Genomic DNA, 21,796 nt, shown 5'->3' with positions numbered 1-21,796 from the left:
GTGAGGATGGGCAGAAAGGAAAAGTGCATCAGATCAGTTTTTTCATGGGAGGAGGGGAGGGGGAAATCCAAGGGGTTAATGGGCGTCATCTTCCACTCCACCCCCATCAGTGCCTGGATCTTTTAAAACTCAGCCGCAGAAGGAAAACCTGGAATGCTACTGATTCTGCTGCAGCCAGAATTGCAGTTGCTTTGCCTTCACCGCCATGTGTGCGACCCCAGACCAACCAAGATAATGAAGAATGAAGATCAATTGTGTGTAACATGGGGGGGGGCCTCTCCCATGCACGCTGTGGCCACCCCCCAATGCAACTGTTCTTGGCAGGATTCAGCCTTGTGGCCAGAGTCGGCTCATGCAGAAGTGTGATTTGCATGAACTGGCTCCTCCATGTGGGCGTTCTCCACAATTTGTGCAGTCCATACTGGTGCCTTCTGGATGTTTTGGTCTATGACTCCCATTGTTCCCAACCAGCACGGCCATATTGACTGTTCCAGCATGGCAGGGGCGGTTGGGAGTTGTAGCCCAAAATGTCCGTGTTGGGCTGGAGCTGATGGAACTGGTAATCCAGAACTTCTAGAGGGTCATCAAAGGCAGGTATAGAAGTTTGCAGTATTGATTGGAGCATGGAAGAAGAAATTAACTTGCTTTCATTTTTAATTGTGGGGCCATCTCCTGGGATAATTCCCTTTTTACCTGCCACATTTAAATTAGCATCTGGCAGTCTTCAGCATTAGGAGACAAAACCTGATTCTCAGGCAAGCTAGACTTGTATTCCCTGAAAAGTAAAAAGTTAAAAATAAGCATTCAGAAAACTCGTGCTTTTCCCAAATGATTTCATTGCAGAATGAGTTTCTTCCTTATCTAATCTCTCTTACTTCCTGCCTATTAGCAGGAAATTGCCAGCCTCCATGGAATAAGCTCAGAGACATCTACATCCCTAGAGCAGTTGAAACTTCAAGAGGTATTTCTTAAACACTGTTTATTTTTTTTAAAACTTCTCTATTTTTAGTATATTTATCTGCCTTTGCAATGCTTGACAGGAAAGCACTGGAGTTTTCCTTTATTATTATTATTATTATTAACAGCGCTCTCTGATAATCTTAAATTGTATATTTAAAGACATTAACCTCTTAAAATTTGAAATGTTTAGTTTCCTTCAAAGCTGATTGTATTGTCTCTTGTTTTCTTTTTCTTTTTAGTTCTGATTTTAGGTTTTCTGGACTCTTTCTGTATTTCTCTTGTTCTCTTTGAAAGAATTATTTTTGCCAGTCTGCTCAATAACTAACTGTGATCAAGAATGAGCTCCATAATGCCTGGCTTGAAAAGAAATAAGCAAATTAAACGCAGCAACAAATCACTTGATTTTTTGTTTTTGTTTCCAGTGAGCTGCGTGGCATACTGGTGACAAAGTAGACTCAACCTCTTGGGACTTTGTGCTGCAGAAGCTCTGCCATGGAGCTTATCATAGCTGTCAACTTTTCCCTTTTCTTGTGAGGAATCCTATTCGGAATAAGGGAATTTCCCGTAAAAAAAAGGAAAACATTGACAGCTATGGAGCTTATGCAGGAGAACTTCCCAGTGGGTTGTTCTGAAGTTCACTCCTTTGGCGTCCTTTCCATGAGTAAGGCTTGCTGTGTTTCTTTGTTTTCCTCTTTATAGCTCTGAATGTGCCTGTTACTTAGTCATTTTGAAATTAAACCTGAACACTTCTCCTAACAGCCCAAAGATTTATATATTTTAGTCTGCATCATAGGAACTGCTATCGGTTTCCCACAGGTAATCACTTCACTGGTTGTGTTGGGGAACTTCAACTTTCCTCTCATCCATTGGTTATGCAAAATGCACTTTTAAAACGACAGTGGGTATCGCTTGTGTCGGAACCCTTTCTAAAGTCTCTGTGCCCAGTTTATTTTTTGCTAAATGAAAGCTGCCCCTGTTTTGCTCAGCGCAATGTCCAAGTGGTTATATTTTGAACTTTATATATCTGTTTCTGACTTAACAGCTTTTTGTAATGTCAGAGTCATTTCTTAGTGGAATCTATTCATGGGAAAAATCACAAATAATTTTGTGTTTTTTATTGTTGTGCTCTGGTCTGGATCCTGCAGGAGGAGGCAGAAATTTCCTCTTAGTGCCTTGCCTATTCACCAAGGGACCTGACCTAAAGTCTCTTCAAACTAAGAGAAAACAGTGATCTATCTTCATTTCTTTCCTTTTTTAAAAAAACAGAACTTGCTTCAGGCTATTTATGCAATGACGTCTCTCCGTTAACGCCATTCTGCATCATTTAAGGGCCAGCTTCAGTAACTGTGCAACACTGATAGGGAAGGGCCATAGCTCAGTGGTAAAGCATTCACCATACAAGCAGAAAGTCCCAGCTTCAGTTCCCCAGTGGCCATCTCCACATAGGGCTGGAAATATTCTTTGCCCGAATCCATGGTGAGCTGATACCAATCAGCGTGAACAATATCAAGCTGGATGGACCAATAGAGTCTGACTCCATATGCAGCAGCAACTTAACACTCCTGATCATCTTCAGAACTCTAGAATTCTAAGGAGAGCAGGGAATCCCTGGCAGATGTTCCTGTTGTGGAACTTCTTATCCCTTTCTCCCTCTGCCCAGAAGAGATGTGTTTGGGCATTACAAAGGCAGCCCTAGTCTAGGATCCAACATGGGCGTTGTGTGCCGTCACAAGGGCACCGGAGGGAGCAGGATAAATAGGGAGGGGTTGACCTCTATGCTGAGCAGGGGTTTTCACTTGTAGGGATTTAAATTGTGCCCCATAACTTTTTCTGCTTCTAAAACTCCTCTGGTGAGAGTCAGGTTTGCATGTGTTCAGAACTGATACGTATTATATATGGAAGAATTCTGAAGCTTGCCTAAATTACGCAAATGAAGCCATGTCCGATTGATATTGCATAGTCTGGTCTATTATTTTAGCAAATTTCCCCCTTTTTATTCTGCTGCTGCTTATACTATAGGGAAACACTGGAGGCCTTCCCTCCACCCTGCACATACACTTGCCTTAGAGCCATGAGGGCTAGTAACATGGCTCTTTTGTTTATTTTTGTGGAAAGTGAGATTAGCAGGAAGCTTAACTCTGCGCACACAATGGCGTCTCCTGTGGTGGCTTTCCTGCACTCCCTCTGAATCGTAGCCCTGGTGGCTTCTCTAGAACGACCTCTTGCCTCCCCTGCTCTTAGTTTTCTCCGCTACTTGTGGCTGTCATATTCCCTCTTTATTCCTTCTGCCTTCCCACCCCTACCTTGCCTTGTGTGTGATTTCCCCTGTGCCCAGGAGTTTTGCCTATCTCCATCTGGCCCGGGGGCACTTTCTGCTTGGCCTCTCTCTCCTCCAACACCTTCCCTTCCCTGCCTGCTCCCATCTTCATTCGTCTTTCCTTACCACAGCCTCATTACTGCTGTTTGAGGACCTCTCCTCCTGTCCTTCCCATCTTCTCCCTCTTACTTAGATCATGATCGTCCTGGTAGAACCATCTAGCACTTCATTGTGGGGAGCATATAGTGTTTGGGAAGAGTTAGTGAAAGAGCGCTAACGTGGGGAGACCAAAATGAGCCCTGGCTTCTTAGAACAGCCTTTGCCAATGCAGTCCCCTCCAAATGGTTTAGACTACAACTCCCATCAGCCCCCAGCCTGTGCAGCCATATTTGACTACAGCTCCCATCAGCCCCCAGCCAGTGCAGCCCTATTTGACTACAGCTCCCATCAGCCTCCAGCCAACATCCTTGTATGATGCCACAGCTGATGGGAGTTGTAGTCCAAAGCATCTTGAGAAGGCAGTCTTAGAAAGTCATAAGCAATACATTGCATTTATCCTATTCAAAGTGCTGCAGTCTAATGGAGTCCCCAGGGGAACTTTGGATGCCGTGTCTTTGTAGCATTGGTGATTTAAACCGCTCCCTCTGAATAATGGATGTGCTCAGACGCCCATTCTAATCATGGGTAGTGAGTTATTAAAATTTATTTATTTACAGGCCAATTTTCTATTTTAAATGTTCCAAGTGGCTTACAGAAGATTAAAAAGAACAGCGAGCAGCACGGAAGGCCATGAATAATTAAGATATCTAAAGAAATCCTAATGGCAGGGGAGATCAATAAAACTAACTTAAATTAAATTTAAGCACTCTGGGCTGTCACCCCTCTGGTCAGGAGCTCTGGAGTTACTCCAGCCAATACGTGGAGCTCATCTGCCCAATTCTGCTTCTCTCTTCATTCTGTAGAGGGCAGCCCTCAGTAGGATGTGGAAAAGCCCTTCTGGATACCACAGCACTCTGTTTTGACCTGAAGTCCTGTGTTTGCAAGAAGCTGGTGGGTTAGAGCAGCCTTGGCCAAGCCAGGGCCCTCCAGATGTTTTAGACTGCAACACTCATCAGCTCCAGCTGAGGCTGATTGGACTTGTAGTCCAAAAGAACTCCCCACCAAGCTGGGGATGTGCCCTAAAACAGCATCTGCTTGCTTGCTTCTTGAGCTGGGGTGCACTTGGCAAAGCAGGGCTTGACTCCTCAAACGTTTCTGCCATCATAAATGAAGGTGCTGGAAGCCTGCTTGTTGATTTCGGTGCCCTTCTTGAAATCAATAGCCTCACGTCACCATAGTGTTAACCTTAGTAGCGGTGTGTGTCTGCCTGCCTATGCATGTGTTTGTGTGTTTAATGTGGGTTTTGCTGCTCTCCACAGACCTGCAACGCCTCTTTTGCCACCCGGGACCGGCTGCGCTCGCACCTGGCGTGCCACGAAGACAAAGTCCCGTGCCAGGTCTGCGGGAAGTACCTGCGGGCGGCGTACATGGCTGACCACCTGAAGAAACACAGCGAAGGACCAAGCAACTTCTGTACCATCTGCAACAGAGGTAATGAGCGCAACTTCTTGCAAAGCGGGCAAAACGAGAATCCACAGGGCAAGAGGAGGGGAACTCGGGCAAAAGGCTTTACCAAGAAGAGAAGGAACAGCGGGTTTTTTGCAGCTGGCATCAGCAAAGGGTGAACCGCTTGGCTCTTGAGTCCCACTAACAGTGGTTCTCAACCTGTGGGTCCCCAGATGTTGTTGGACTACAACTCCCACCATTCTTAGCCAGCATGCCCAGTGGTCAGGGATGATGGGAGTTGTAGTCCAACAACACCTGGGGACCCACAGGTTGAGAACCACTGCGTGACTAATACATCCGTAGCTGGCCGGCCACATGAGCACAAGTGGGACTATCACAGGTCTCTTGCCTCAACTCTCACACCCACTCAGCCATATCCCCTTGGCTAGCCTGGAGGGCCAGGTGGTGTAATGGTTGGAGTAGGGCCTGAGAGCCTAGGGTTCACATCCCCCCTTATCCATGTGACGATCACTTGGGGGCCAGTCACTGCCTCTCAGCCTAACGGACCTCACAGGGCTATTGTGGGGATTAAATGAGGAAAGGGAGAGCCATGTACACCATCTTTTAGCGCCTTGGAGTAAAAAGGTGGGATGTCAAAGCAGTAAATGAATAACACATCTCTGCCCACCATCAAATTCTGAGGGATCAAATCATGAGGGGCGTAGAAATTTCTTGGAGCAGCCCAGACTAACAACTAGTCCCCCACACCCCTGATTCCTTTCACTGAGTAAAAACAACAACTTGGAAGTACCTGTAGAGGTCAGAGCCAATTCACCTCAGTAGCTGAATGGTGTTTTTGCATCTTCAGATTAGGAGATTTCCAGTCAGAGAGCAGGATGGTCCAGATTATCAGAAATGTGGGGTCCGAAAAGCGAATGAAGTCTCTTGGGATAGGGAGGCAAGAAGGGGCAAATTCCCGCCCAGTGCTAAATACCCACAAGACCACAAAAGCAAACCAGCAGGTTCTCATCAGAACTTGGCTGGGGCACCTAAGCCCCTTCCCAGGTCCCATTTACCAGCATTTTAAAATGGGTAGCTGCCTGATCCTTCACACCCTCACACTTGTGTGTGTGCTTTCTCAGGTGTGGGGCTGTTCCTGCAGCCTCTCTACATGGCCTTAGGGTCACAGAATTGTAGAGTTGGAAGCAACCTCCCAAGGGTTATCTTGTCCAACCTCCTACCTTGATTGTGGGTGGCTTGTTCCCATCAGATATGAGCAGCGTCATACCCAGGGGCTGCTCTGGAAGTCTGTAAGAAAGGGGGGGGGGAATAACAGTGCAGTTTTGAAAGGTTCACTCCGCTATCTGGATTTGGAATGGTGCCCAGTTGTATCTGAACAGACAGAATCCACCTGCTTCACCTAAGGAGCCATCATGCAAAATTTAGTTAAAATTCTTGCAGTTGGTTAAAATTGGTGGTTAAAATCAGCTGAGTTTTAGTCTGCCTTCTTGATTTTAAAATGCTACCAACTACTGGAGGCAGCATATAGCCATTGTGGCAAGTCACCAGTGGCGTAGCGTGGGTTGTCAGCACCTGGGGCAAGGCAAGTAATTTGCACCCCCTAACCCGTGGATTTGCGCCCCCTAACCCTAACCCCCAGATGTTGCGCCCGGTGCGGCCAGCCCCCCCTGCACCCCCACGCTACTCCACTGCAAGTCACCACTGATAGCCTTTTCCTCCACGAATTTTGAATCCCATCTATAGCCATCACATAGAAATGGAAGTGCCGTCTCCACAGATAAATGCATAAAACCATACAGTAAAACCATATAAAAAAAGTTTAAAACATACATAAATTAATGATTGTGGAAGGGTGTATCCTTAATGGTCTGCATAGGCCTGGCAGAATAGAAAAGTTCTCGGCAAGTAGGCACAGAAAGCACCTGCTGAACCTCTAGTGGCAGGGCGTTCCACAGGACTGGGCCGATGACTGTTGGCAATGATGATGCTGTTGTCAAATGAGCCTCACCAACTCGGGGAACAACAGACGAGGCTCCTGCAGGTGATCTCAGAGGCTGAGCTGGGATTTAAGGACTCAGGCAATCCCTAAGTCGTTCAGGGCTTTGTAAATTAATATACCAGGACCTTAAACCTGGCTTGGTAGAAGATGGGCTGCCAGTGCTGCTGTTTAAACAGTGGTGTCACATGTTCTCGACCAGAAGCTCCTGACAGCATTCTGACCACCCCATTCTGCAACAGCTGGATCTTGAGAACCAGGCCCAAGGGCAGCCCCACATAGATCATATTATAGCAATCCCGCCTTATGGCTTCAGTCCATGAAACTTCTGGGGAGGTTGTCCAGGAATGTGCAGAGTACCACCCACCAAGTCTGCTGATGACACCCCTGATTTGGGGAGAGGGGTTCAGCCTGTAGCGTATGGGGTGGCTCACATTGTCTTCAATATGTTTGTAAGCTTTGTTGGATACTTGTGGTTTTGGGCGGTTAATGGGGAAGGTAAGGCCTAAATATATTTTTGACAAGTGAGTAAGTAAAAGAAGCAAATAAAGACCCTTTTAAAAAAGTGCAAAATGGCAGAATAATGCCCCAGGAGCCAGAATTAGATTGTGTAGCCCCATCAGTTACAGTTTTTGGGAGGCTGGCCAACACAACGTAAACCCGTCAGAGCAACAGACCACTGCAATTATGGCAACTGCAGAGCCAGGTGATTGTTGCTGCCGTGGCTGCAGAAACAAAGACAAATGGATTACAACTCCATTATTTTCAGATGTTGGGGGAATCTCATTTTGCTATTTCCCTCTAGAAAAATAGAGGTGCTCCTTTGCCAGTACTCTGGCTATAAAGGAATGAATAATACATTGGGGTTTTATGTTTTTTCAGAAGCAGCAGCCAGATTCTGCCAGGCTAGTCCGGGGTAGGGGAAACCTCAGACCCGGGGGGGGGGGCATATGTGGCCCTCCAGGCCTCTCCATCTGGCCCTTGGGACTTTTCCCAGGCCATAACCCTCACTGGCCTTGCTGCGCACCCTCTTCAGGTGGTTTTTGCCTTGCTGGGATGAACTGCTTGAACTGCAGTCATAGCTCTTTGCTTGTCTGGATGGAGGGTGGAGTGGGGTATGCATGTGCCAAGTGCATGTAGAGACCAGCTACCCGGATAGAGACAGCATGGTGTAGTGGTTAAAGTGTCAGGCCAGGACCTGTGAGACCAGGGTTCAAACCCACACTTGGCCATGATGCTCACTCCATGTGACATTGGGCCAGTCTCAGTCTCGCCTACCTCACAGGGTTGTTGTAAGGAGGGGGGGGGAACCATTTTTCGCCACCTTGAGCTCTTGGGGGAGGGGTATAAGTGTAACAAATAAACAATACTGCACAAAGGTAGCACTTAGATTTGTTGCTCCTCCCTGCCCACCACTGACATGGTCCCCCCTGAAGGGAATATGAACCTTGGGCTCGGGAAAGTCCCCAACGTCTGCAGCAGATCAGCTTGTCGCTTCACATGATTGTATAAAGTTGTAATCATGCAATACTGTCACCATGTTGTGGCCTGGGAGGTAGAGAGGAATAGCCCAGTTCTCTCAGAAGCATCATTGTTTACAGCCTGGTGACTCCTTTCTGTGTTGGTTGGGTGTGCTCCTCTAGAATGCTGGGCTTGCTTACTTGCTACTCCTCAGAGCAGCCAGTCCCCAACCTGGTGCCATCCAGATGTTTTGGACTACAACTCCCGCCAGTCCCTGCCCCAGTGCAGCCGTGCATTCTCATCTGCAGCAAGTTGAGGAACCGCTGCCCAAGCCCCTGTCTCTCCTGGGCAAGGAGATTTCATTCCTCCTTCCTGTTTCCTTCCACCCCATCCAAATCCCCCAGAATAGTCAGCCTGCTCTCAGCCCAGGTGAATCGAGAAACAAGCATCCAGGCTGCCTAAGTGGCCTTCATACATTTATTTAAGATCTCCTGGCCTCCTTTTGCCCTGCCCTCTTCTGCAAGCCATATTTGGTAGATTGCGGATTTGTTTTAGGAACTGGGCCAGCTGAATCCTACAGGGGGCTCACTTAGCATGTGATTTGCTGCAGGAGAGAAAAATATTCAAGCCTGTGTCTCGGCCAACCTGGTGCCCTCCAGATATTTATAAACTACAGCTCCCTTCAGCACCCAGCCAGCACGGCCATATTCAATTTTTATCCATTCGCAAAAAATTCCATACTGCCTGCATTAGGAAGAAGAAGCAAAACATGTAGGTGTAAGATCAGCAATAAACTAAAGATGCCTTCATAAAGCAACATTGAAATACATTCCAGTGATGCAGGAGCCGACAGGTGTTATTGCCTGATACCTGGGATAACTCAACGTCAGTAGAGCATGCAACTTTTGCTCTCAGGTTCATGGGTTTGAGCCCCATGTTGGGCAAACGATCCCTGCGTTGCAGGGGGTTGGACTAGATGACCCTCATGGCCCCTTCCAACTCTACAATTCTATGATTCTGGAGAGCATCAGGCTGCCATGATGGCTGGGTCTTGACATGGATCCTGGAGGCTTCTTCGTTCTTGCTGCGTATGCACCACCTACTTAAAGCACATGGCTTTCCTCCCAAGAATCCTGGGAACTATAGTTTGCATAGAGACACATTTCTCAAGACCCTTAAACTACAGTTCCCAGGATTCTTGGTGGGGCGAATGACCCATGTGCTTTTAACTGTGTGTTGTGTATGCAGCCTCCTTCTCTGTGACCTCACCTATTCTTTGCATAGAGTCTCCGAGTTGCTTCTCTTTTTAAGTCACTTTGAGGCATCTTTTCGTATGGAGTGACAAAGAAATGCAGTATGGTGATAATAATAATAATTAATAGCCTTCTCTCCCCACCCCGGTAATTTCTGGGTCTTCATTTGCGAGAGCTCCAGAGGCCCGCTGCCTGCCATGTTGTGGCCTCCTCCTGTCGCACGGTGGTGGCTGGCTTTGATCTTGATTCTTCGGGCGCCCGTTCTCTCGCAGAGGAGCCGAGAGGTGGAGGAGGAGGAGGAAGAGAATCTGGCAGCGGCTAAGCGGAGTGAGGGGGAAAGGCAGAGAGGCATCTGTGTCTGTCCTGGCGGCAGGATCTCATCTCCTTTTATCTTGTTTAGGTTTCTCCTCTGCCTCCTACTTAAAGGTCCATGTTAAAACCCACCACGGTGTTCCCCTTCCCCAGGTCTCCAGACACCCGGAGCCCATCCCGAATGGGGGAGCAGCGTTCCACAGCGTCAGGACCTATGGCATCAAAGGCAAGCGACTCCCTGCTCTACACTTTCCGTCTCTTGACGTAGGACCTTGTTGGGTGCTGGGGAACGGGTGGATAAGGGAGTGCTGGGGGGGGGGGCAAGGTGCCGGTCAGGAGATCCGCTGTGTTCTGTTTGGGAGATGGGCACAGCTGAGTTTTCCCTCAGCTGCCCCACTTCAGGCTGCAAGCGGAGGCTTGCATGTCTGAACACTCTCTCAAGAGCAACAGCAGTAACTCGCCCATCACTGCATGGAGCACATAAGCAGGCTCTCCCACCAGCAGCAAACAGCCAAGTGGTCTTGGGACACCCGCTAACAGAGCAATCACTTAATCCTTATGCCATCACAGACCTGTTAAACAAAATGGAGCAAGATGCCAAGAGTTGTCCCCAGCAAGCAGGATTAAAGATACCCTGCCTCCGAACTTGGAGGTTCTGTGGCCTAGTAACCATTGTTGGCTTTCTCTTCCTCCATGGATCTGACTAATCCCCTTTAGAAGCCATCTAAACCTCTGGGCATCCCTATATGATCCCATGGCGGTGAGTTCCATAAGATCATCCGCCATCCTGCTGGCCTCCAGACTTTTTAGGACTAAAACTCCCATCAGCCTGAACCAGCTCAACTGGGTTTTCTGGGAGCTATAATCTAGAATATCTGGAGAGCAAATTAGGAAAGGCTGCACAGTGCGATGGTGCAGGGAGTTTTGTCAAAGAGAAGTTGCCCTAACCTCGACTGTTTCCCCTGTCCGACTGTTCCCTTCTTCACCCCACCCATGCAGTGAGGCTTTGAAGTCCAGAGTTACAAACCTCCACCTGCCTGAAGTAGGACAGTTTAGGAAAAAGTCACAGCTTGGGTTTGCTGGATCTGGTGACCCTAGCAGAAATTTCTGGAGTTACTGAGGAAGAGCTCTGTTTTGATAACTGAGAGAAAGGCCCCTTAGATGGTGGGAGGAATTTAACGTCCCCCCTCCTCTTTCACTCAAGGCTTAAAAACTGTATAGTTTTTGGATACATTCTCCGCTTGCCCCTTTATATATCTCCATCCCTTTGAGGCTTAGGCAGGGACCTTTGCGTTCAGGAGGTGCAATGGTCACGTAGCCTCGTTCCCTCCCTGCTTAAGATGGTCTTCCTCTGAGAGTCATAGAATTGTAGGGTTGGAAGGGTCCAGCCACCTGCAATGCAGGAATCACGGTTTAAGAATCCCTGACAGATGGCCACCCAACCTTTGCTTAAAACCTCTGGTGAAGGGGCTTTATTGTGGAGCAAGGCTCAAGACTGCAGCAAGCCTCAGGCCTGTTTCTCACAAACATGGCCAGCATGTGGCGAAGCAAGATGGGAGCCATCTCTGCATAGTAAACATCATCCCTGTGCAAGAATACTGGCACGTCAGGGAGGTGGTTAAACTGGAACTCATGACTACTACTTACCACCATTGAGCTAGTTTCCGTGTGCAGGGGACGGCTCTATGTGGACAGGTGCTCAGCCGCATGTTCCTGGCCAGCAGTCTGAAGTGCTCTAGAGAGCCAAGCACCAGTTTTTGGCTTGACTCAGGGAAGATGGAGAAGATAAGATTGGTGGATGGAATGACTGCCCAGAAACTTAAACCCAATGGGCCGTCATTTAGACTCCTCTGGCTTAGGAAGAGGCTGTAGCGTGGCATTGACTTCGACTCACTCGTTCCCCCATCCCTCTTTCTCTCTCCCGTTCTCTCTGGTCACATTTACACTGTACATTTAAAGCATTATGCTTCCACTTTAAACAGTCATGGCTTTCCCCAAAGAAGCCTGAGAATTGTAGTTTTTTAAAGGGCTCTGAGGAGACTCACTCTTCCCCCTCACAGAGCTACAATTCCCAGAGTTCCCCAAGAGGAGGGGATTAGTTGTTAAACCACTTTCGGAATTGCAGCCCTGGGGGTTCTCAAAACTCTCAGCGCCTTGAACAAACTACACTCCCCAGGATTTTGGGTGGGAAGCCATGACTCTTTAAGTGTTTTCATAGCACTGAAAATGTCTGGTGTGAATTTGGCCTCTCTCTCACATATACAAAGGTGGCCTGGCTAGGAGGTCCAGTTAGGATGGTCTACGTATGTGGCAGTTTCTGCATGTCAAAAAGAGCAATGCTGGGGTAGCTGCATAGATCTGACCTGGAGGGGGACCACAGTCCACCAGGACCTTCCCCGGATGTGCTCCAGTGGAACAAATCCCCCTCTTGTTTCAATGGGCCTTGCCCAGAATAACATCCCAGCAGATTGTGATGCCATGTGGGTCAGTGCATGAGGATATTTCGGGGGGATTTTCCACTGAAGGAACCAGAATGCCTCTCAACAGCTTTGCCAACTCCCCCCCCCCCCATAAACAATCTGTTCTGGTTTAGCTAAAAGTGAATGGGTCAGTTAGTATTTTTTAATATAAGGGATAGCTCACAAGCTGCATCTTGGTTAGTGGGTGGAAGTTGGGCTTTCATGCATACTGTCCCAGGAAACAGCCAAGACCTTAAGGAAGCGTCTTTAGGCAGGGGTTGCTGGGACAACACAGGAAGCTGCCATATACCGAGTCAGACCATTGGTCCATCTAGCTCAGTAATGTCTACACTGACTGGGATTTCAGGCAGGAAGTCTCTCCCAACCCTACCTGGGGGCTTAAACCTGATATCTTCTGTTTGCAAGGCAGACAGGGACAGCCCTTAAGCGAGTCAGAGATTCTCCGTCCTAAGAAGCTTTTAGCCACTTTCATCTCTCCTGTGCTGATGGCAACAGTCTGGTTTTGGTTTTGCGTTGGAAAGAGTAGCGAAACAATGCCTTCGTTGCACTTTCCGAGACACCCCTGTGGAAGACGCTTGCAAGGCTCTGTGTGGTTCTTGGGTTTCTTGAGATATCCTGAGATGGGCCTTCCCAAAAGTGCTTTCACTCAGCCTTCGCTAGCCTGGTGCTGTCCAGCTGTTTTGGACTTCAGCTTCCATCAGCTGCTGGGCTGATGGGAATTGTATTCCAAAGCAGCTGGAGGAGGCACCAGACTGGCGAAGACTGCTTTTGCGTTAGGTGGGGAACAGAAACAGGCTCCTTCTATATCCAGAGGATCATGATTCCTAACAACTACGAGGAAAGACTGGGATGTGTCTTGCTGGATTGAGTGGAGCCAGGAGGACTGAAATTTGGTTGGATCCCTCCCCCGCCGTGACCCTTCATTTAAGGTCAGGCAATGTTGCTTAGTATTAGGGGAGAGTCTTTCTGTACTTGACTCACCCCCCAACCCAGATATTGAGGCAGGATGATGGCAGGCGCTAAACCTCATGCTGGTTCCCAAGTAGCTTTGCAGTCTCATGAAGTGCTAGACCCATTGCATTGGAAGGGACCCAGAGAGTAATCTAGTCCATTCCCCTGTAATGAGTCCAGGTTGGAGCTTCACCATTGCTCACCAAAGAGGTGAGCCTACCTGGCCCAGCACCCCAAACACATCCCAGCCAAGGCTTCCCCTTTCCTTGGAAACTGCTTTGTAGGGAAGGGAAGAAAGACATGAGCTGACTTTTTGACTAACATAAATGCATGAGGACAAGCAGGCTTTAGGGGACCTTGATGGGCTCTGCCGCCCTGGCAACCCTCCCAACACTTTGCACTACTTCACCCCAGACTCACATGGCTGTACTGGTTGGGAATTGTAGTCCAAAACTATGTAGGGCACCAGGTTGGGGAAGGCTGAGCTAGTCATTTTAGTGTAAGGTTACCAGACGTCCCCGTTTCCCAGAGATAGACCCCAGATTTACAAATCAGTCCCCTGACAAAATCCATCTAGTAGGAAGTTGAAAAGTGTCCCCGGGTTCATTGGAAAAAATCTGGTAACCGTATTTTAGTGGGTTTACGTCCACACAGCTGGACTGGGAAACGGGCAGGTTGCGAAGAGGTTCAGGCGGATACTTTGGGATAGACAAGGAGGGGGCTGTGGCTTGACCTTTAGCATGGCAAATCCACCGCAGGGGTCTAAAGACCGTGCTTTTTTTCTTTTTTCTGTCTCCCTAGAAGGCCAGAAATGCTCACCTTTGGATCAGATTGAGAGCTCGGATTCCTACGGAGACCTTTCGGACGCCAGCGACCTCAAGACCCCCGAGAAACAGAACGCCAACGGCTCCTTCTCCTCCTGCGACATGGTGGTCGCCAAGAATAAATTGGAGTCGGAGGGGGATAAAAAGTACCCTTGCCCCGAATGTGGCAGCTTTTTCAGATCCAAGTCCTATCTTAACAAACACATACAGAAAGTCCATGTCCGCTCCCTGGGGGCCCCCTTAGGGGACTTGGGCCCTGCCCTGGGCTCCCCCTTTTCCCCACAACAGAACATGTCTCTCCTGGAATCGTTCGGGTTTCAGATTGTCCAGTCCGCCTTTGCCTCCTCCTTGGTGGATCCAGAGGTCGACCCACAGCAAATGGGGCCGGATGGAAAATGAGGCCGGCTCCCACCTTGACATAGCGGCTGTCTGCTTTGGGTGTCTTAAGATGGCTGTGGGCAATGTGTGGGAGCTGACAAAAAAATCCAGTTTTGTAGTGGGGAGATTTTTCTGTTTGAATTCCTTTTAGGTCCTCCCTTCCCTTCTCCCCGAAATCTTCCCCGGGGGGCAGAGAGTGTGTGCGTGTGGTGAGGGCCAGCTGCAGGGTTATCACCTGCACGGCAACGAATGGAGGGGCAGCCTTTGGGGGCTGCACCCCATGGCAGGGCAAAACGGCGCCAAGCACCCAGAAGGTCTGTGGGCGACCCCAGCTTGGAACCCCGCGGATGAAAACTAAACACCCCAAAGGCTGGTTGGGGGAATGTTAAGAAACCCTAGTTGATCTGGCAGAGAATTAGATGTGTGTCTCTCCTATCCTTTTATTTTGGTCCTTCATCCTTCTCTGCCTCATGACCCTTTCCTAAGATTCGCATTGTTAGCATCGTCGTCTGCTCATAAAAGCACATACCTGTGAGGTATCTAGTAGGTAGAGGTACCATTGTTCTTTAGGAAGAAAGGAAGAAGAAGAAGAAAAAACCACCAGAAAACGCAACTTACGAAAGCTTTTATTTTCTTTTTTGAAGAAGTTGAGGATCCTGTGCCAGAGGCAAGGGAGTTGAGGGTGGTTGCCCGCTGTCTGGCCCCACCAGATTCAAATCAGTCCTTGGGTGCAACCAAGCAGCAAAGTTCTCCTGAAAGTGGTGGGTGGGTGTGGGGGAGGTCAGGCAGGTGAGGCCACCCAGGAGCAAATCTCCCGCTCATTCCATTGGGGCTCCTTCAGGAGAATTTTAACTCAGTTTTATGCTGCTTTTTTTTCTAACTCGCTCTCGATATTCTCTCTCTTTCTCTTATTATGATTCTGATTATTACATTTATGATTTTAGGACCTGTTGTAGTGATTTGCTACTGAGAAGCCCTTCCGAGGGAATTATACAGAGAGCTCTTAAAGCAGCTGTCATGTTAGGGTTAGTATTAATTTTTTTTTAGATGTATCATAATTAATAATAAACTTGGCTAGTTGATTGTTTTTAAGTCTATGGGATAATATAGTTATGCAAAATGGAAGAAAAGGGGAGGGGGAAGGTTTAAAAAAAAAGTAAAGGCAAGAGCCACACACTCGGTTGGCTGATGCATAAAGACCCCAAAAGATGAAATTGATCGGCAAAAACGATTAATTTTTCTGTACTACCAACCTGTTTAGTGCAAATGAATTATAGAGTTCGGAGTGATTAAAAAAAGAAGAAAAAACAATTTGATTGGACTGCATTAAAGAAGTTAGAATGGTTACTTTATGCCCCTTCTTTTTGTCTGGTTTATTTTATTTTAATGTGGGCAATGTTTTGGTGAGGCATATGGAACTTTTCACTTTCAACCTGCTGTTAATTTCACAAGAGGAAAGGAAACCCTCCCATCAAGGAAAACGGTACTGCTTTTCGGAGGCACTTAATCTGCGTCCAAGTCAGGCGTTGGGTTCAGAAGTTGGTTGAGCAGATGTAATATTGAGGGGTGGGGAGGTGCATGATCCTGCTTGAGTCAAGCAATTCGAATCTCCAGGGAGCTGACTGGTCAAAGGGGGCAGTGGGTTAGGTAATTTATAGGCCCTTAACTTCCCCAGTGAAATCAATGGGGACATAGAACTGTTCTAGTTTTGCTACATCACATTCCCAATAATCCTAATGGGTGAGTACTGTATAGCAAAAAAACAGTCACCACAAGCCCTAATGATATACTTGTCTCCTTGAGATGCAAATAATAGGTTCTGCTGTTGTTGTTGTTCTTAACTGGATGATATGAAGGTGTTCTCTGTTTCACAAATAATAGAGCTTTGGCGCGGATAAAAGGTCACCGAAATGTGGAGCGTATAGCTACCCTTTTTGTTAGAATCTGCACATTCAGGTTGCAGCAGTTGCTGGTAAAATGGTTCCCCCCGCCCAGAAGTGGGGATCCTTGCTAGGCATTTCTGTAAAAACATGCAGGTGATGGAAAGTAAGACGAGCTTGCTGGATCATGCCAGACACCCACCTAGTCCAACATCCTCTTCTCACAGTGGCTACATAGATGCCCCAATAGAAAGCCTTCAACCAGGACCCAAGCAGAGCGCAAGAGCCCTCTCGCCTCCTGCGGTTTCCAGCAACTGGTATTCAGCAGCATTAAGAACAAAAGCAGAGGCTGATGGATCATACCAATGGTTCATCTAGTCTTACATCCTGGTTGCACAGTGGCCAACCAGATGCCTGAACGGGAAGCCTGCAAGCAGGACCCTAGAATAGAATAGAATTTAATATTTATACCCCACCCATCTGGCTGGGTTTCCCCAGCCACTCTGGGTAGCTTCCAACAAAGTATTAAAATACAGTGGTCTTTTAAACATTAAAAGCTTCCCTAAAGAGGGCTGCCTTCAGATGTCTTCTAAAAGAACGGTAGTTCTTCTTCTCTTTGACATCTGGTGGGAGGGCGTTCCACAGGATGGGTGCCACTACCGAGAAGGCCCTCTGCCTGGTTCCCTGTAACCTCACTTCTCGCAGTGAGGGAACTGCCAGAAGGCCCTTGGAGCTGGACCTCAGTGTCCAGGCTGAACGATGGGGGTGGAGATGTTTCTTCAGGTATACAGGACCAAGGCCGTTTAGGGCTTTAAAGGTCAGCACCAACACTTTGAATTGTGCTCGGAAACGTACTGGGAGCCAATGTAGTACAGTACCCAAGCATAAGAGCACTTTCCCCTCCTTCCCACAACTGTTACTCAGAAGCATTTCTGCCTCCAACCTGTGGAGACAGACCAGAGCCATCACAGCTAGCAGCCATTTATAACCCCATCCTCCACAAATATGTCTAATCCTTTAAAGCCATCTAGTTTCAACAGAGGGGTTTATGTGTCTGTCTTGTGGGTACGATGCCACAGTACAGCCTAACAAAGGTGTGTGTGTGAACAAGTCCACAAAGTTTCTAGGTTCAGGTAGGTAGCCATGTTGGTCTGACGCAGTCGAAAAATATAAGAAAGAAATAAAAGTATCTGAAGAAGTGTGCATGCACACAAAAGCTTAAACAGTGATATCTTGGGTTACAGACACTTCAGGTTACATATGCTTCAGGTTACAGGCTCCGTTAACCCAGAAACAGTACCTCGGGTTAAGAACTTTGCTTCAGGATGAGAACAGAAATTGAGCGGCAGCGGGAGGCCCCATTATCTAAAGTGGTGCTTCAGGTTAAGAACGGACCTCCAGGACGAATTAAGTTCTTAATCCGAGGTACCACTGTACCATGAACAAACTTTGTTGGTCTCTAAGGTGCTACTGGACAAATCCACAAAGGGTTAGCAGCGAGCCCAGATCTTCTGGGATACAGGATAAAATTCCAGCTCTCCCAAGTTCTAGTCAGATCGATCAGAAACGGTGCTTCCAAGACGGCAGTCGAACCCAGCAGTTTTGAAAACATGCCAACACATATTAGTATAGTATAGCTTTTCCCAACCTGGTGCGCTCCAGATGTAGGCTACAGCCGCCATAAACCTCTGCATCATGGTGCCACACCAGCTGGGGCTTGTGGTACGGCTGGGGAAGTAGTGGTTGAAAGTTGCACACAGTAGCCCCACCGGTCTGCATCTCCTGGACAAACTGCAAAACTCCCCTGCACTCACACCAGCAGTCTGAGCTATATTGTCTGGTACCAACAGAGACCTGGGCAGGCCCCTCACTATGTGCATCGTAATGGCTACAGTCGGGGAGAAGGGATCCCAGATTCCCACTGCTTCCGTCTCTGGGAATAGTGGCTATTTAACCAACACTAGCATCCAGCCTGAAGATGAGGCTATTACTGTGGGCTTGGTTTGGCAGCACTGCTGGGTTCCACAGTGATCAGATCTGATGGGGAACTGAGACAAAAACCTCTCCTTTCAGTGCAGGGAGCTGAGAACTGCTACAGAGTGTTTTATTTGATCGTGTCTTGAGCTCTTTGAACAAGAGAACCAGGTACAAGATATTGTAGAGAAACTGGGGGTTGACTTTGCTGCTCAACACCCCAAGGGACTATGAGTCCTCTAAGCCCATGATCAGTCAGAGGAGAATGGATGGAGGCAGGATCCAGTGATAGCAAGGCAGATATATTTTTTTCTGTGAGCAGTGGAGTGTGTCAATTCTATTCAATTCTTTATTTATACAGCTATTAGCCCATAAAGTATGTACGAACATAAAAGCACAGAAGCATAAAGACCAATATATCTAACAACAGAAGGTGAACACCACGATGCAAGGGTGGGTCATTGAGCAGTGACAAATAACAGCTTGGGGCCCAGAAAGATCCAAGGGACGGTTCACAGAAAAAGGAAAACGAGACGAGATCCGTCATGCACTCTCATCATAACTGTCCGATTAGTTTTTGATGTGGAGTGTGTCAATATCCAGTCTTTGGTGCTTTTCAGGTGTTTCAGCCCTTAGCCTTCATCCAGTTGCTTTCCAGAGAGTAAATTCCCCTACTTCACTCATTTGCCAAAGGTGCTTCTGAGCTGCGTCACTGGCAGAAAGAACCCCGGAAGATATTATGTCCAAGGAAACTAACATTGTAAGCATGGGTGGGGAACCGCAGGCTGGAGGGGGGGGGGTCACATAGTAGACTTAAATGGCCTCCCTATCCAGCTGTCAGAATTTTCCAGTGCTAGATTTATGTATAGGCTAAGTAGGCTGAAGCCTAGGGCCTCTAAATCTAGGGTTGCGAAGAGCAAGGCGCATGGTGCACAGGCCGGTCCCTCCGATTCCAATAAAGACGAACAAAGGAATCAGCTGTGATAAACAGAACGTTTTGAGATCAAAAGCCAAAGTTGAAAACCGGAATAAGTCGCCTATGACAGTGTGCATGGGAGAGGTCAACTACGAATGACACCAAATTCAGGTGGAAGGCCATGTTGATCTGTCATAGTCATAATAAATAACAAGATGAAAAAATATTTTTTAATAATTCCAGTGGCACCTTAAAGATCAACTCAAGATAATTTTTCAAGGTATGAGCTTTTGTGTGTAATGCACACTTCATCAGATACTTCAGCCTTATAACTGTTGAAGACCGTTATGGCCAGTTGGTTCCACAGGGAAGGGCAAGGGATTCTTAAAGGGATAGGTGACCAAAATTAGCTTCTAATTGCATTCTATACAAGATCTTGTATAGTAGCTGCCTTATTGCAGAAGAATTTTAGAAATACACTTGAAAGGGAAGTTGCTGAATTACAACTCATTACCAAACTAAAAACTATGGAGAGACCTGGTCTGAATGGAGATATTGGATTCATGTCCCATTATACATACTAAAGCTAAATTACTGGAATTATTAAAAAAGATCTTTTCCTATTTCATCTTGTTACTTGTTCCGAATGACACCTGCACACAAACAAGCAACTTCCTTGGGCAGACAACGTCTGCTCCCAGGTTGGTAACTAATGCTATTTAAGTCTCCTGCTGCAATTTTTATTTATGAGAGAATTTCTAACCTGCCTTTCTTCCAAGGATTCCAGGGGAGCTTACATTATAATATAACACAAGAATAAAACGGATCCAACACTGCTTATACAAAACAGATAAAAGCAGAGCACGCTCCATGAACCACCTGGACTTTCATCTGCAGCAGCAGCAACAAAATTCCCTTCACCTTCCTGTCCACCCAGAAATCCCAGGCAAACAGGTTCATTTGCACAGGATAGCAAGGAAGATGCTGTTGGAATCCAACTCCCATCGGCATAGCCAACGGTCAGAGATGATGGGAGTTGGGTCAAAAAAATCTGGAAGGCACCAAGTTGGGGACGGCTGCTACAAGCCTCTTTGCTGGGTCTCTAGTAATTATTATTATTATTATTATTATTATTATTATTATTATTATTATTATTATTATTCTACCTCTGGAGCACAGCAGGTCGTATTTTATTCAGGTTGTGCTTTGAGATGCAACACTTAAAAGAAGTGGCAAAAGCTCTGCCCCCGAGGAGCTTAGAAGGGTGCTTATCAGCCTGGCCCAGCCAGGCCACCAGTCCCTGCCACTGGGTCCCCAGACACTCTTCAGTGGCAGTGTCACTTCTGAAAAGAAGCCAAGAGATTGGGATGAGTGGGCAGGACAAGGAAGCCTCAGCAGAACAGCTGGGCAAAGACGCTAATGTCTCCTCCCAGCTGCTGGGAGAGTCAATTTTCTCCTTTATTGCAAAGAGAGGAAATGAGCTTGCAAACACCCTTCCCGTTATTTTCAGCGCAGTCAGGGTTTTAGTTTAGATCAGACTTTGCCATCCTGGTGCCCTGCAGATGTTTCGGACGGCAGCTCCCATTGCTGCTGTGCTGCCTGGGGCTGATGGAAGCAGCAGTCCCACTCCCTACACATCTGGAGGCTGATTGAGACTCTTCCTGGTGTTCTGTTTAAGGGAGGGGTGTACTTGTGCATGTACCATACTTGCTGGCTTAGTTGTGGCTTCCCTCCCTTTTTTCTTTTAAAGTATTCTTTTTTCTGCTAGCATGGTTGGAAACGATGAAGGCCCAGCAAGCTTGAAGCAAGAACCAAAGGAAACCCTCCAGAGCTTGAATGAGTTAGTTTCCTCTGTGCAAGGCAGGCCAGGCCCTGGGGTGCATGAAAATATGGGCCCTTGTTTGCCCTCTCTGCAGCTCCACCACCGAGAATGGAATAAGGAGCCCTGCTTTTGAGGGACCTGTGTAAAATGTCTCAAATGTCCAGAAATATTTCCATTGGCCTCCCCTCACCTGTCCCGCCCCCACCTGAAGTTTTTGACTGCATCATTCCCAGCTAGCACAAACCCTCTTGTCTTATTCCGGCATGGCTGGGCTGCCTAAGGCTCATGGGAATTGTAGTCAAGCAAGATCTGGAGTGCTCCAGGTTCATCCAAGCTGCCATGAAGTAATGCAGAATCCAGGACTAGGGTAAACGGGCCCTCAGATATTGTCAGACTGCAACTCCCATCAGCCTCAGCCAACATGGCCAATGGGCAGTGATAATAGGAAACCCAGAAACATCTGGAGGGCCAACATCTGGTATGAACTCACAAAACTGCACGTGTTATTCTGTGGACATCAAGAACTAGGTTTCCTGGAGGTTCGATTTCAGGGAGCGTCAGGTGCACAGATCACTGTAACCTAATATTTCGGTGGTAGAACACCTGCTTGGCATGCAGAAGGTTCTGGGTTCTAAGCCAGATGCACACACAGCTTGATTCAGCTGAACCATCACGGGCTCTTTTGCCTCCACCCCTTTTCAGCCTT

General features: G+C 47.6%; 1 protein-coding gene across 8 annotated transcripts in view; it reads left to right on the top strand.

The window, feature by feature from the left end:
- Positions 1–15,850, top strand: part of PATZ1 (POZ/BTB and AT hook containing zinc finger 1) — a gene marked incomplete at its 5' end in the record, with an annotated part of 32,108 nt that extends 16,258 nt beyond the window's left edge. The window contains 4 exons of one of the 8 annotated variants that reach the window (XM_083717175.1): positions 893–961; positions 4,696–4,867; positions 9,954–10,091; positions 14,098–15,850. In XM_083717175.1, coding sequence (XP_083573301.1) covers positions 893–961; positions 4,696–4,867; positions 9,954–10,091; positions 14,098–14,519 — 801 coding nt within the window. In that variant the 3' untranslated portion in view covers positions 14,520–15,850. Of the gene's footprint in view, positions 1–889; positions 962–4,695; positions 4,868–9,953; positions 10,092–14,097 lie in introns of all 8 variants that reach the window. The other 7 variants (XM_083717176.1, XM_083717174.1, XM_083717181.1 and 4 more) reach the window with 7 other exon arrangements.
- Positions 15,851–21,796: the final 5,946 nt, after the last annotated feature.

This window comes from Podarcis gaigeae (genome assembly GCF_964106915.1).
Source record: "Podarcis gaigeae genome assembly, chromosome: 16".
Taxonomy (NCBI): Eukaryota; Metazoa; Chordata; class Lepidosauria; order Squamata; family Lacertidae; genus Podarcis; species Podarcis gaigeae.
The sequence above is the reverse complement of the archived record's forward strand: the minus strand, read 5'-3'. Positions and strand labels throughout refer to the sequence as shown.